A 16,705-nucleotide genomic window follows, 5' to 3' on the forward strand; every position below is an offset into this window, starting at 1 on the left:
AAACCCATCTAGTCTCCGCTGTGGTTTTGCACTATGTTAAACAGCAATGGAAAAGATTCTTGCACAGCCGGCATGGCTTAGCAGATGAGCATCGACCTATAATCCAGGAGATTGTGGTTCTATTCCCGGTCAAGGCACATGCCCGGGTGCCAGATCAATGGCCAGTGGGGGCGTGCAGGAGGCAGCCGAGCAATGACTCTCTCATCATTGATGTTTTTCTCGCTCCCTCCCTCTCCCTTCTTCTATCTGAAATCAATAAAGATATATTAAAGAAAAAGAAAAAAAAAGATTCTTGACCTTGTGAGCAGAGTTTAGGAAATCTGATTAGTTAGTACTCTTTTTGTTGGCCCACCCGGGAAATTAACACAGATTAAGGCTGATAGGAGTTGCCTGCCTCTTCTCTGCCCAGTTTGACTCTCCTCTTAATTTTTGAGAATAGGAGCTAACTGGAGGACAGGAGCCATTTGACAATTAGATTTTATCTGAGTTAACATCATTTCATCGTCGTTAAATGTTTTATGATGGGGTTTTACTGGTTGCTAGATTCTGTTTCAATAATGAAATATACAAAGAAATATGTTTTTGATGAGTCAGTAAAGCAAAGGTATATAAAGAAGAAAATGTCTAAATAGTAATTGCCTTCTTTACTAAAAGAATGTTTTATGGAAAGACTGCACAAACCACTGATAGGATTGTTGCTGTGCCATTAGAAAAGAGATTTCAGGTGAAGGTTGCAGGTAACATACATTAAATTCGGATACTGCTTTTTTCATAGGCAAGCTAGATGTTGTAGCAAACAAGCTGAAATCATAAGTGAAGAAAGCTCTGCAAGATACTATTACTGAGGTTGATTTTTAACTCAAGGGTCTTAAAGTACTGTAGAATGTTGATAGTTTGCAATGTAATGAGGCATACAATGGAAATCTCCTTTTCCACCCAGTGGCTTTCTCACTGCACAGTACTTACGGAAATTTGTCAGATTCAAAGATGAGCTTTATATTTTCTTTTATAAAAGGATCGCTGACTTTTCCTATGATGACAATGTCTCAGTAGTATGCTACTTAGAAGAAATTTAGCAGAAAGGACACTTCATCTGCCCCTTCAAGTTAAAAACAATGTTTTGGATAGAAAAGCAAAGGTAACTCCCTTTTGCCAGACATTTTTGTGATGTAGAGAGCATTTTGAAAAACAAGTGCCTGCAGGTGATTTTGTTGCTACTTGATTTTGTTGTGAAGGCATGATAAGTGCATTTCATAACTACATACTTAAACACTTGGAAATAGGATTTTCTAACTTCTTTTTTGTTTTTGTTTTTTAAATATTTCTTTATTGATTTCAGAGAGAGGAAGGGAGAGGGAGAGAGAGAGAGAAACATCAGTGATGAGAGAGTCATCAGTCAGCTGCCTCCTCCACGCCCTCGACTGGGGATCGAGCCCGCAACCCAGGCATGTGCCCTGACCGGGAATTAAACCCCGATCTCCTGGATCCTAGGTCGATGCTCAACTGCTGAGCCACGCCCGGCCGGGCAGATTTTCTAACTTCTTAAAAAGACCTTCCAAAGAGTTTCAGTGGTAGGTTCTGTACATATTTAATAATAATAGTGGCATTTATGTGACACATCACATAACAGGTACTGGGCTACATGTTATTACGTGAGCACAAAGGTTAGATCACTTGCATAGACAAATAGCAAATAAATGTCAGAGTTGAGATTGGAACCCAAAGAACCCTCCCTCTTATTCATTACACTGCATTTTATTTATTATCTAGTGTCTCTTTGCCCTAACTTTTTGTAATGAAAATTGACCCACATCGGGGAGGAGAGCATGTGTGAAATTTACTAGCTGAATTTCAGGGGCAAAGAAGCTTTGTATAGTTGGAAGAAGGAATTGAAAAACTATTATCATTACTAAGTAATCTGTGCTGCAGACGGGCCACTCATTCCTTGTCCATGCTTCTGGATGACTTTCTCAGCCTTCTAGCACTCTCCTGCCCTCACTTTCAGCTCATAACCTTGCTTCCTTAATTTTCTGAGAAACCTTCATGAAACTGCTACCACCACATGTTCTCATGTGGCATCTGACCCATCCTTGACTTTTCCTCCTGTTCCTAGAGATCTGTGCTCCTCTTCAAGGCCAGCCCTCTCCCTGTGTGTACTAGGTCCAGTCTCCTCCTGTCAACTTAAGGGCAGATTGATATACTCAAAAGGAAAAATAAATTGCATAAGTATGAGGGAAAAAACATTTACATATGTGTAAAAAGTCATAATCTGGCATCAGAGTAGCACAGCAATTTAAATAACCTTGCTGACATAGAGTTTTGTAATTTTTTTATATGCTTTATATAGATGACTTACATGCCTCATCACTCAATAGCATGTGAAATTTCCTGAAGGTCAAATAGTTGTGTGGGTTTTAAAATTTTCCTATGCAGTCCCTTGTCTCCCCTAAATGCCTTCTCGTTAGCTAAATATGTAATTGGAAGTATAGGTGTAACTAGTTAGATGCTGCATACAATTTGGTGTTCTACAACTTAAAAGATATGTAAATAATTAGGAGAGAGTTCAGAAGAGATCCAGGAGCATTGTTTTGTCTATAAAGACAGCAGTAGGACTAGCTTTAGGAGGAATAGATGAGAAACTGCTCCACATTAAAAAAAAAAAAATTAGATTTAACAGAGATGAAAGTAACAAAGAATAGGATATAAGTTTGAATAGTAACTTTGAGGAGGACTTAAAAAATTAAATATTAGTAAGATTCTACAAGCTACTTGGTTTCCCTTTTGGACCGTGTCCAGAATCTGACCTCCTGTCACCACCTCCACTCACCACTTTGGCTGAAGCCGCAGTTGTCTTCCTTTGGGTTTACTGCAACAGCCTCTTAACGGGTCTCATTTCCACCTCTGCCCTCCTAGAGTCCATTCTCAAACTAGAAGCCAAAGTGATGAGTGTTAAAGTATATGCCAGATTATATCACTCCTCTGCTCACAACTCCGCAGTGGCATTATATTTCTTTCAGAGAAGTCAGTGTTTACAGTGGTCTCCCAGGCCACTTCAGGACCTGAGCCCTGTGACACTCTCAACTTCCTTTCTACTACTGTGCTCCCTGGCTCAGTCAGCCCTCACCTTACTAGTATTCTCAGACAATTTTTCTCTTAAAAATTGGCTCTTTCCCTTCTCATTCCATTTTCTGACACTCCACACTTCTCCAGCTCATTCTAATTTCCAGGTTTGGTGAATGTCCTGAAATATACCAAACTTCCAGTGTCTCATTTAATAGTCATATTTCCCCACTAGAGTATTGTCCAATGGCTTGATTTAACATCTCTGAAGTAATAAGTTGATGTGATTTGCTAAAAGAAGCAAAAGAAAACTTTGGGTAATAATCTACTTTGAGGTATTAAGACAAAAGATGACAGCATCTGCGAAACAAGAATGAGTGTCACAGGAAACTAGATGAGATAAAAATGTAGGTGGATGAGATAAGAAAATACTAAAGATCCCCAAAAAATGCAAGAGCAGAGTTATAATATGTATTGAACTATTATTTTATACATGAGGAAAATGAAGCACCTTAAATGATTTATTCAGGGTCTTATAGTTAATAGGTGGTAGAACTTGGATAACAGAAGTAAATTTAACAGTTAAATAAACATTTTACTTTATACGTCCAAGGGGCTTATTGTGTCCTAAACAAGCATAATGAAAAAGGCTAACACTTTTGCATATATTAAAAATTGTTTAATTTCACATAGAAAGAAAATGCCCTATATGATTTTAAACGGGAAGAAAACTGGTTAACTACCAACAAATACAAATTGGGCTGACGTTAGATTTCCTGTTTGAAACACGAAGTGCTGGGATTGGCAAGAATTCTGTCAAGGTGAGTCGTTATTCTTGGGTGAAGGCAACATATATTCTCACATATGTGTCAGGGTTTAGGAACATGTCCAGTCTCTTCTGAACTACTTCTCTGATACTTGGGAGAAATTGGATACCTGGGGTAGCCTCTTATTCAGGATGAATCTTAGCAATGTTCTTCTGTAAGAGATGAGAGGTGCCATTCTCTCTGCCCTTGCTACCCACCAGTGAGATGTCCACCTGTGAACCAGGAGGCCAAGGTTCGATTCCTGGTCAGGGTATATGCCCGGGTTTTGGGCTCGATCCCCCAGTGAGGGTTGTGCAGGAGATAGCTAACCAGTGACTGCCTCATCATTGATGTTTCTACCTCTCTCGCTCTCCCTTCCTCTCTCTGAAACAAAAAAAACCACAGAAACAAAAACCATATTTAAAAGAGATGTAACTCTCACCTTGACCCCTTTCAGGTGTCATATGCTCACGTCTGGTCCCCAGTGCCCATGTCTTTCTTCTTAAGGGACATATTTTGTGTGCTCTTTGTTCCCAAACCAAGGTTCTCTATGTCTACTATCTTTAGGTATTTCCATGTACCTTATTAGCCATTTCCCCTTAGGAAATTTAAAGTAATATCTATTTTGTTATAAAAATTACATGAAATAAGCGGTTAAATTCCTAGTATATCGGCCTATAATGTTCTTAATAAAACTTTGTTTCCTTTCTTTTCCTTCTCTCCCCATATAGTTTGTGAAACAGTGGTTTAAACCTTTATGTTATTCTAACTTTAGAATACTTTGGCTTTTAGAAAACATACAGAAAATTTGAATAAATAGTAAAATGAGTATCTATACTGAACTGTGTGAGAGTAAGTTGTAGACATCAAATTTCACCTCTCAAGATTTCAAAGTGTGTCTCCTAAGGACAAGAACATTCTCCAATATAACTACAATATATCTCCATATCCCAAATTTAACATTGATACAATAATTGTATCTATTATATAGCCAGAATTCAGAGTTACCCAATTATTTCCAAAACATCTTGTATAGATTATTTTTTTCATGTAGGATCCAATCAAGAGCTATGTATTTCATTTGATCTTTAGTCTTTTTTAATCTAAAAAGATCTCTTACCATTTTTTGTCTTTTGGGACATTGATATTTTTTGAGGCTTCTAGGACAGCAGTCAGGTAGAAATTCCCCATGACCTGGATGTCTGATTTTTCCCACATTATTAACTCAGATTAAACATTTTGACAATAATCTTAAACAGGCCAGTGGTTCCAACACATCTGGTATCATGTACCCTTTACATGCTTAAAATCTATTAAGAGCCTAAAGGGTTGTTTTTATGTGGATTATATCTATCAATATTTATCATATGAGAAATTAAAACATAATTTTTCAAACTTTTTATTAACTCATTTAAAAAAGCAAACTCATTAGATGTTAATTTTTCAAACCAAAAAGTTTAATGACAAGGGTGACATTGTTTTACGTTTTTGTAAGTCATTTAATGTCAGCCTTAATAGAATGCAGCTGTGTCTCATACCTTCGTCTACATTCATCTGTTGCAATATGTTGTTTTGGCCGAAGCATATGAAGAAAATGTGTCACACAGATGTCCACTTGGAAAATGGAGGAGTATTTTAATTGTCTTTTCAGATTTGACAAGTGGAGATCATTTCATTAAGGATTGCAAAAGGATGATATTCTACTATTATTCCTTCTAAATTTATCGGCTGTAAATCTTTTTTTATAGTTCTTTCTCTCTTCCAAATGTAATTTTGTAATTTTAAAATATAATTTTTGCTAGAAGGCTTATCAGATGTTTATTTCCCTTTATCAATTTTTAAAGCAATGAGTTTCTGCTCTAGTAGCCTCCAGTAGTTTCTAGTGAATTCATTTTGTTTCTTTCTCTCCTTTTTTTTCTTACATATTATATATACTCATGGCTTTTTATATAGTCAGTGTGTTTTAATCACTTAAACTAAATTCTTTTTGATGTTCAAATTATCTTATCTTTGGTCAGTGTGTCTCTGACGCAGCTTTATTAGTTCTCAATAACATCAAATTCTGTCACAATGAAGTATCTCAAACTCAATTTGTCCATTTCCAGTCCCAGCCATGTCTCCAAGGATCCCTGTGTTATGCAAAGTGCTGAGGTCCCAGAAAACCTCAGCATATTGTTTGTAGATTCCGAAGAAATAACCCAGAGGACTGGCTGTGAAATACATGGGTTCCTTAGGACTTACATGCAGTCTGGTGGCAGCCTGCCAGTGACGTTTACAGCCACACTGGCTGCCGCAGGTGAAATTGCCCCGCTAAGTCCCATCTGGCCCGTGGAAGGGCTGCCCTGGGGGCGGCTGCCTTTTGCTATTGTTTTGCCACCACACAGACTTTCCCAAGACAAGGTTTTAGAGAGTACAGAAAGCAGAGAAGAACAGGGAATGCAGGGGGAGGTGGACTGTGGACTGTCCATTAGCCAGCTATCTAAGATCAAAACGCTGGCTATTTACAATCCATGCTAATGTCTAGAAGCAGTTTCTCTTTGGCCTTTCTTAGATCGAGTTGCTGGCCAGGTTGCCAAGGTCTCACAGTCCCCTTACAGATGGCCTTCACTATATTCTCACAGGGTGAGGGGGGGTTGAAGCATGGGAAGGGGCCCATGTTCCCAATGACCATACACCCTGGTTCCTTTTAGATGAAAATATTAGACATGACAATCTGGATGCAGAATTTATTGCTGCTACGGTTGTCTTTACTTCTGGGCACTTTCAGTGGACAGACCTAGAAAATTCATCTTTTTAAAAAGCAGGGTGATCATGAGTTTAGACCATTTCTCAACTTCTACACTACTGATATTTTGGGCCAGTTAATTCTTTATTGTAGGGACTGTCCTGTGTATAGTAGGATGTTTAGCAGCATCCCTGGCCTATCCTCAGTAGCACCTACCCCTCAGTTATGTAAACCCAAATTATGCCTGTGCATTGTGAAATATCCCAGAGGAAGTGGGTGTGGGGTAAGGAGGAAAAACTGCCTCTAATTGAGAACCACTGGTCTACACTTATATTTCCAGCAACATTAAAGTAATTCCGTGTTTTATTCATTTGTGTGTTTGTATTATTCCCCCCAAAATACCAATATTATCATAACATCTAACAAAACCTGCTCTGTGGGCTAGTTTTCCATCCTCTGCATGAAATCTTAGGCCAATCACATATCTTTTTGTCAGAAGAATAATCTCATTTCAGTAATCAAAATGCACAAGCCATCATTACTGTCAAAATTCCAAACTCTCACCTAATTTAGGGTTTCTCCTTTGCCCCAGTTCAGTACTGCTTGGGGCCAGAAGCCTTCAGGGAAGGAAAAAAACACAAGATCACCTTCCTCTCTGTGTATCCCGCTCAGACTCCTAAGACCCACTAGCAGCTGCTCAGAATGATGGCATAGGAAGAGGGGTTAAAGGGAAGGGGACAGGTTATACAAGGCAGGTACATATATGACTGTCACTGGAATTCTCTGTGTTTTATGGATAATCACAGCTGACTCTCCAGCAAAATAGTTTGGTGGGATTCTTGGGGATATTTCACTGGGGAGCTCGAACTGCAATCCTGTAATGCGGGTGGTGCCTGTCTTCTCTCTGGACATTTCTGACTCTGGCCCTCAGCCTCTGGACTTCCAGTGGTCAGCCCTACCCAGAGGACCTCTGTTGGACTGCAGTGCCCTCTAGGCTGTCCTCTTGGGTGGAACCATTTTAAAACAAAAAGATGGAAACTTTTTATTCGCACAAATATTCTCAGAAACCTGCTCAAATTAAAAGTAGAGCTTAATGAATTATCACTAAGTAAATGAAACCATGTTACTACCATCACCCAGGTCACAAAATTTAAAACATTAGTAGCTTCCCAGAAGCACCCTTGCACCCCTTCCAATGGCTCCCCAAAAGTAACTACCGTCCCAACTTCTAATTCTAACATCGTAGATGGTTTTAACTGTTTGGGAACTTTATTTTAATGGAACCGCACAGTATTTTTCTATGGCTACTTATTTTACACAGGGATTCATCCTCATTTTTGCATGAGTGAGACATTTATTCTCATTGCTGTGTAATAATGCATTGAATTAACAAAACTGTACATTATGCTATAGATCATTACTTGGGTTGTTTTCAGTTTGGGGCTATTAAGAACACTGCTTCTGTGAATTTTCTTTACACATTTTTTTTTTCTTCATATATGCATACCTGTCTTTACACATGAGTTTTGCATATGCTCCTCCCAGAACCCTGGGAATTTCAATGGTCCTAGGACAGTATTCATTCTTTGGTGCATATTAATATACCATTTAATGATGAAAATTTACCCTCATAAATGCCCAAATTTTTGTTTTTTTTCAGTCCTGGATGACTTTTCCCCATCCAAAGTTTTAGGCAGATTCCTAGCTTCATTGGCATATCTTGGTGATGTGTTCTTAGTGCTATTTCCATGGATAAGACAGCCTTTTGAGATTCCCCATTTTATGGGAAGTTCAGTTCTTGCCTTTTTTTCCCAGTGGGCCTGAGGTCACAAATCCCAGCCCCTCGTGAGATTTAAATCCTAGGTATTATTTTTCTACTTTACACTGGTGTGAAAGCAATCTACATAATCAATTACATGAAATATTCAACAGTTTATTATAAAATATGCTTTGTGTTAGATGATTTTGCCCAACTATAGGCCAATGTAAGTGTTTTGAACATGTTCAAGGTAGGCTAGGCTACGCTTTGTGTTAGGTAGGTTAAATGTATTAAATGTATTTTCAATTTAACTATATTGTCAACTTACAGAGGGATTACTGGGACATAACCCCATTGTAAGTCAAAGAGCATCTGTATGTGTTTAAATTTATATAGAACTCATTTTCAGTTCTTTCACACCAGACTTTCTCCCTCATACATTCTCTATTGTACTCATCTTTGTTGGCTAAGTTACATCTGTAGGAACCGCTGCAGGAAGAATATATCAGGATCTTATTTCCTGATTTTCTGCATATTTGAAAATGTCATTCAGTTGCCTTTAAAACTGAATAGCTTGACTAGGTATAGAATTCTTTGGTTACATCTAGGACAGATCTAACTATATTTGGGATTTAGAGATAAAATGATAGTCATAATTATAGTAGACATTTATTAAGTACTTGCTGTGTGCCAGACTGTTCTGAGCTCTTACATGAGCTCATTTAATCCTTTGATGCAACCCTAGGTACTAATATTATCTTTATTTTACTTAGCAAAAGGGAAAGAAAAGGTCAACCAGCTAATAAACAGTGGGGCTGACATTTGAACTTAAGCAATATTGCTTCATACTCTTAACTTCCTATACTCTAGGGTTAATTAAGCTAAAATTTCTAGTTGTGTGACCTGAAGTATGTTCCTTAACTTATCAGCGCCTCAGCTAACTCTCGATAAAATGGGACTATAATACTTTCCAAGGTTTCTGTGATGATTAAATGAGTTAGTATATGCAAGTAGCTTGTAACAGTGTGTAAAACATAGTAAGTGCTTAATAATTGTCTGTTGCTATTATTGTTACTATCTCCTAGATAGTAAGCTGCACATCTGAACTTTGAACAAGCAGTCTGACTTCAGTAACTGCTGTTCAGCATACAGTATCAGCAATTAAAATGGTATTTCAATTAAGTGGAATGAAAGGGATTAGTTGAGAAACAGTGTTGGGGTGTATTTGATAAACAATAAATCCTTGTTGAATAAATGGGATTTTATAAAACTATATATATATTTACTTAGCAAATATTAACAAATAGATATTAGATATTATGTACTCTCTAGGTCTGTATAGACAGATTGGAAAGAAACATGAAAATGAAAATAGTAGCACGGTAATGAGATTGTAGATAATTTTCTGTTTTGAATTTCATTAATTTGTTACAAAATTTCTCTAACAATTTATTAAATAAAAAATTTAACCAGATAATTGCTACATTATATATATATATATATATATATACACACACACACACACACACACACACACATACACACACACACACTGAATTTGAGCTACTTACAGAGAGATGGTTGGGAGATTAGAGCTCAGGATGAGATTTTGGAGCCATGAGAAGATGATGAAGTTACCCACATAGTGTGCACAGTGGAATACAACATATAAAGAAGGGAAAGGAAAAGGGATTGGCAAAGGGAACTTAAAAGGGACTGTTGGCCCAGGACTGTTGGCCCTGGCCAGTGTGGTTTAGTTGGTTGGAGTGTCATCCCATACACCAAAAGGTGGTGGGTTTGATTCCTGGTCAGGGCACATACCCAGGTTGCGTGTTCAATTCCCAGGTGGGGCACATTCGGTAGGCAACTGATCGATGTTTCTCTCTCACATCAATGCTCCTCTCTGTCTCTCTCTTGAAAAAAAAAATCAATAAAAAAGGGACTGTTGGAATCATAAGAGTTCTGCTCTCAAAAACAAAGCAGAGGGGCAGGTAGGGAGAACTTGCCAGTGGTAAATTATACAGAATGTCAAGAAAGAATCCACAGTACTTAGGAATAAAGAAATCTTTGATGACATTTAGTTACTTTATAACCCGAACTACAGCATGCTGAGGAGTAAAGAAGGTTGGGTAATTAGAGAGTGCAAATGAAGGTGAGTTTTTCAATGACTTAGATGACAGAGAGGGATGGAGACAGTGAGAATTTAGAATGAGATGGACCCCCCCCCCCCACACACACACACCCGTCTCACTGCTCGAGGTTTTGGAATGGAGCAACTTGAGGAGAAAGTAGGACATCATTGGGAGGGAAAGACTTTAGAAAAGAAAGGAGGAAACTGATGGGGAAGATTTGAAGGCAGGATGGAATGGTTTCAAGTACTTAAACTGAGAGCCCTGGTAAAGGGTCACTCTTTCACTGAGACACTGAAGGAGGAGGTACTGTTAAAAGTCATTTAAGAAGTAGAAATGAGACACATTTGCAATATTCCAGCTGTCAGTATTTCAGGCTTTTTTCCTGGATATTTGTGATCTAGGAGTAGAAAATAGGACAGCACCCTTTCAAACAACAATTACACCCATGAGCACTGTTGCCTTAAGTTTGTTCTTTGTGTAGGATGGAGAATCTTGTTTCCTGTTTTCTGTTCTCTTGTGAGAAACCAGTATAAGGTCTAGATGACTGATGATAGATGATGATAGATAGGTAGATAGATAGGTCAATAGATGATAGGTAGGTAGGTAGGTAGGTAGGTAGAAACATAGATGATAGGGAGGGAGGGAGGGAGGATGGATTCTGGGCACTTGGCATGACGCAAGCCATTTTACAAAAGCAAGCTGACCACCAGTTAACCCCAGAAGGGGCTGGCTTGTGTCACCTAAAGTCAGTACAATTAGTGACATTCTTTGCATGCTACTCACAATCATCAGACCCTTTAAGAGTGAGCTAGTTCCAAGATTTTCCAATAGAATTAAACATAGGTTTATGCAAGGTTTAGTCTAGAGACTTCTTTAATTCTTGAGTCTATATCTGTTTCCTTGAATGTTTAGATTTTAGGAAAAAACAGTTTTACTAGAACTTGACTATTTTATATAACTAATGCTTATCAGCTGCTTGAAATGGCAGAAAGGTTTAAGGGCATTCTGATACTGACACCATTAAGAAGATACACAAATCTTGAACAAAAGGTTTTTAAAGGAGCACTGAAATTGATTTCTAAGCTGTGTTCACCTCAGTGAGGCTCCTGAAGACACAGGTAATGTACTGAGCAGGTGTGGAACATCACCAACATCCAGTTATGCCATCAAGAGGCTGGCTGAGACAGTCACGCGCCTGCTGATGTGTACCTACCCTCTTTTTCAGTTGTCATTGCATAAAAGTCCCATTGGTCTTTACTTATTGTAAATAATGTTTACCTTTTTATATTTTAGGACAGCATAATTATTTATGTGCTGGAAGAAATGACTGCATCGTCGATAAAATCCGCAGAAAAAACTGCCCAGCCTGTCGCCTTAGAAAGTGCTGTCAGGCCGGCATGGTCCTTGGAGGTAATGCTGATGTTTTCATCAATAACATATTGATATTTACTCCACAAAACTGTGGGTCAGAAAATCCGGATTTGCTCATTCATCTTTGTTCTTGCTTTGCTTTTTCTGTCTTGATTATTGGTGTCTAAATGAAGCAACCAATCCTATCCCATTAATTTTACAGATTCCCAGCATGTTAGGGTCTGTTTTGAGAAGTAATAAACCTCCATTTGTCTGTATTACCTATAAGTATATGTTATGGTATAACCTTTCATTAAGTGACATGAGTTGGAGTCTTGGCTCTGTACTCATTGCCTATGTGGCCTTGAGTAAGTTGCCAACCAATTCTGGGCATCAGTCTCCTTATCTGTAAAATGAGAGCACTAAAATCCCTTCCATACCAAAACCAGATTCTGTAAATTGGTCCAACACATTAATCTCCATCTCTCTAACTCGCCGTCAATCCCTCCCCCATTCTTTTTATATAACTGTATGTTGAGCCCTTATACTTACCAGGTACTATTTTAAGTTCTGGAGTTTAGCACCAAACAAAATGGACCAAATCCCTGCCCTTGTGGAGCCTAAATTCTGGGGCAGAGGGGCAGCAATAAATATATAAGTCAAAGGATAATAAATACTGTGGAAAATGGTACGCGGGATGAGTTAATAGAGACTATCAGGTAGGGGAGTCACTCCTGAAAACTTTATTTTTTTATTGATATAGTATTCATTTCACTTATCTATTTCCTAAGCAATAATATTTCCAAAATCCTGAGTTTGATGTGGTAGTTAAATTTTTTTCTTAAACATTTTCAAAATTTATAGCCATTTAAATATGTATTCAATATACTACCTAAAAACAGCGAAGTACTATAAATGGCATAGGCAGGTACCAAGACCTCTGCATTCTTCATTGGGTTAACCTATAGCGTGGCACATTCACTGCCAGCTTAAGCATGTAAAAAATGAGAAAATACATGCCATTCACTGGGCAAATAGATCTACAAAGCTGAAAATCAAAAGTTTCTCTCAAGTTGTTCAGAAGATCAAACATAGGTTGGTCTAAAGTTCCAGGGGCGAGATTAGAGGTTCTGGCTGCTGAGAAGGCAACTCTCATCTGCTGAGGCAGTGGATAGACATGTACTCGCAGCATGGTGGCTGCTGGATTTGTCACTGGCACATCCTCAGGGATCATGCCACAAGAGTCTTCTTGTCCAGAGTCACCATTGTTGAAGGCTTTGTTTCTTCTGGGTTGCTCACCTGAGATGAATCACTCCACTCTGCTATTGAATTTGCCCTAGGACCACCAGATGTCCCTCCTCTTTGGTAACACTGCTGGAAATTATCCCTTTGGGAATAAGGTGTTCCCGGATACTCTCTAGCTTGGAATTGCAGTTGGCTATAATTTCCATTGGAAACTGAAGTAGGTCCTCTATAAGTATCAAAACTGATACATATTGGTTAGTAATCTCCCACCACAAGTACATACTCTAGCAGGTCCTCTGTTGTTGACAGATGTTTGAGAGGGTCTGGGAAATACATTCATCTGTGCTGGGTAAAAAGCAAGGCTACCATTGCTTGCTTGAATAGTTCCATCAGGATAACTTGCAGTCTCTTGAGAAAAAACAGTTTGTTCTATGTGTATAGCTGGCAGTTGGCACTGGAGTAGTGTTTGTGTATTTGCTGTAGTAAAACTTTGATTGTAGCCAGGTGAGTAGGGTGATTCTTTTATTTCTTGTTCTTTCCATGGAGGGAGGGGTGCATTAACATTAAATACTGTCTGCATGGCTTGAAAGGGTGCTGTGTTAATAGTTACTGAACTACTTGCTGGAGGTGACTGGAAGCCCTGTTCAGGGCCCTTTGACATGGGAGGACTTGGAGAACCAGTGAAGATGGTTGCTCGCTTGGGGGAACCACTTCCTCAGGGTTCTCTGGGGTCATAAGCTCTGTTTCAGATCCCGAAGAAGCCTGATCTGTAGTAACCAAGCAAGCATTTGAGCTACAAGTAACAGGAGAAGCAGCCGCCCGTAGTAGCTCTTGAAGAAAATCACTTTGACTGGATAGATTTTGTTCTGTAGATGCTACCGGCTACCCAGAGTAGCTGAAGGTGGCTGACGATGGAATTGCACTTGAAGGTTTGTCAAAGTCCAGAGTAGATTCTGGCATAAAGTTACAAGTTACTTGACTCTGGGTCATCACATCCTGCAGTTTTTTTTTCCTTGATATTGGATCCTTTGGAAGGGTAGAGGAAGAACCTGCAGGCTGATGCATAGTTTTAGGCACAACTTTGGGTTCTGCATTAAACTTCCTGGGCAGGAGCTGGTCATTTGGTATGAGGCTTCCTGCAGCTACCCGGCCCGCCCCCCCTTGGACTTTGGAGAAATCTGTGATTGTGGTATTAAAGGGTGTTTTTGATTTTCAACATTGTTCCCTCTTGGACTTTGGAGAAATCTGTGATTGTGGTATTAAAGGGTGTTTTTGATTTTCAACATTGTTTTCCCAGGATTTGGGAGTCTCTGGCTGTCCTGAACCCTGTTCTTCACACCTGAGAGTGGTCCATGACTTGCTGAGGTCCTGTTCACTCTGCAGAGAGGGTGTCCAAGACTTTGCAGTTTGCTTCGTGGAATCCTGTTTTTTCTGCAGCTGAACTGACCCAGGCTCTGGTGTCTCCAGCCTCTTCTGTTCCCCTTGAATGTATCCTGCTTTGGATTTAGGTGTTTCTTGCTTCCACTAGGTAGGAGTTAGCTTGGTTTGGAGACGCCCTGCTGCTGCTCTTCCTGCAGAGTAGTAGACCTGAGTTTTGCAATCTCTTGTTTCCTCTGTTCTAAGGAAACTGCAGGCTTTGCTAGCTCCTGGTGCTTAACAGAAGATTCCCAGAACTTGAAGGATTCCTGTTTCTTCTCACCGTCTGCTTTAGTAAGCATATCCCAGTGCTTGGAGATATTTGGTTTTCTAGCATAATCTGCTTCCCAGGATTGCTCTTTATCCTGTTGGCTTGAATAATCTACTTCTCTTATGCAGTGTCTGTTAAGGAACTCTTGTGGTTGTATCTCTGTGCAAGTTCCGTAGGAGACTCTGATTCTGACAGATTCAGTCTTCAATAATTGTTTTTTTTCCTCTGATTTTATTAGCATTTCTTTCTCCAGTGATACTTCTTTTCCCCGAGCATTTTTGGAACTAGGATACTTTCAATATAGCCTCACCCAGCCGGTGTGGCTCAGCTGTTGAGCATCGACCTATGATCCAGGAGATCACAGTTAGATTCCCAGTCAGGGCTCATGCTGGGGTTGCAGGCTCCATCCCCAGTGGGCGTGGGAGGTACAGGAGGGAGCCAATCAATGATTCATTATTGACTTTTCTATCTCTCTCTCCTCCTCTCCCTTCCTCTCTCTGAAATCAATAAAAATAAAAATTATTTTTAAAAATGAAAGAAAAGTAAAAATAGCCCGAGTTCAGCAATTTAGACAGTGGATCTTTCGTGTGTTTGTGTGTCATTCATTCCTACCACTGCTTTCTCACTACCTTCCAAAAGGCCCCAAAAGTACAAGGATGACTGCTCCACCTGGTCTGCAACACTCAGACTCCTTTCGGGACAGGTCAGTTTTGAAAATTTAGTGAGGTATTTAAGTTCTTTTAAAGGCGGATGGGCTGCACCACTTCAGCCCTCTTTCAAGTCTTTCTGAGCACGTTCCTGTGCCAAGTTCCCTAATACATACTGAACTTGAAGTATGGTGTGAAGTTCTCTTCTCAGCCTCAAGTTGCAGCATGTGCTCCTTTCTCCACCCCATCTTCTGAGCTTTAAGTAGACTTTGGCTAAGTCCTGAAAGGTTTTCTGAAGCTCCTCAGAAAGTTCTAGGTTATGTACCACTTCTTCACATTTCTCTACTGCTTCCAATTGGTCTGGATTAAGTTGCTCTCCACTTTTCAGGCAGTCCTTATAATCTTCCAGTTTGAGCTTCTTTGTCTCCGTGTTTCTAATTTTGTGTTGGAATTGTGAGTCCATGATCAACATAGGTCACATATACTTGAGAAGGGGAGGCAGAGGAACTGAGAGGAGACTGCGAAGGGCTGCTGGCCCGCTGGTTTTCCCCATGCTGATGTGGTCCACTTGGGAATTGGCTCACTTCATATCCCCTCTCTTCACTCCTCTCAATGGCCTGAAGGTGACTGGTAACCAGAAGGAGAAAGGAGAGCTGCACCAGTGAAATAGTTGAGACTCCACAGGCCACCAAGGCTGCTGTGGCTTCAAAAACCAGTGGAAGCCAGGAGAGCTGCGGAGGTGGACAGGCACCACCAGGCCCTTGTGTCTCCTGTGGCTCCCTCCTCTCTGCTCCCGGTCTGGCTGGTGGCGTATGTGGAGCAGGGAGATCTGCACACTCGGCTCTCTCGCCTTCCGTGCATTCTTGAACGTAAAGTCCATGTGCAGTCACTTCCAGGACACAGAAAGAGTGTTTGGAGAAGGAAGAGGGCATGTGGTGTAAAGTAGTGTTTTGCGTTTTGAGGACGGGTAGTAACCGTTGAGGCAGTCTTCCATTCCATGGCTGCATGCATTTTAATTGTCTTACTATTATTAATGGAAAAGTGATTAAAATGAGCAAAGTAAAATGATGAAACCCCGGGTCACTGAGAAATTGGGTTTCATTTAGAGGAGAGACTTGGGTTCCGGCCAGCAGCAAGACAGACGGTAAGAAATACAGTAGCAAGAAGAAGAGAGCTAGAACTTGGCCGAAAGGGAAGGGTGTCATCAGGGGTATGGACTGAAGTTACACCAGAGCAGGGTCGCCAGCAGCACCACGTTAGTGCAAAGCTGTTTTAATTGGCTTCAGCTTTCTTA

The 16,705-nt window shown here is 39.9% G+C and overlaps 1 protein-coding gene and 1 pseudogene across 3 annotated transcripts in view; one reads left to right on the forward strand and one right to left on the reverse strand.

Moving 5' to 3' along the window:
* The window catches only part of PGR (progesterone receptor), a gene marked incomplete at its 5' end in the record, with an annotated part of 79,565 nt that overhangs the window by 16,262 nt on the left and 46,598 nt on the right, over positions 1-16,705 (forward strand). For both annotated transcript variants that reach the window (XM_081153251.1, XM_081153252.1), the window contains one exon: positions 11,776-11,892. In XM_081153251.1, coding sequence (XP_081009377.1) covers positions 11,776-11,892 — 117 coding nt within the window. The remainder of the gene's footprint in view (positions 1-11,775; positions 11,893-16,705) is intronic.
* Positions 12,684-16,343, reverse strand: LOC308564875 (caprin-2 pseudogene; annotated as a pseudogene). The gene is made up of 3 exons: positions 15,304-16,343; positions 14,295-15,056; positions 12,684-14,255 (listed from the first exon to the last, which is right to left on the reverse strand). The product of its transcript is annotated as a caprin-2 pseudogene (transcript).

The sequence above is a fragment of the Miniopterus schreibersii genome (genome assembly GCF_964146895.1).
Source record: "Miniopterus schreibersii genome assembly, chromosome: 12".
NCBI lineage: Eukaryota > Metazoa > Chordata > Mammalia > Chiroptera > Miniopteridae > Miniopterus > Miniopterus schreibersii.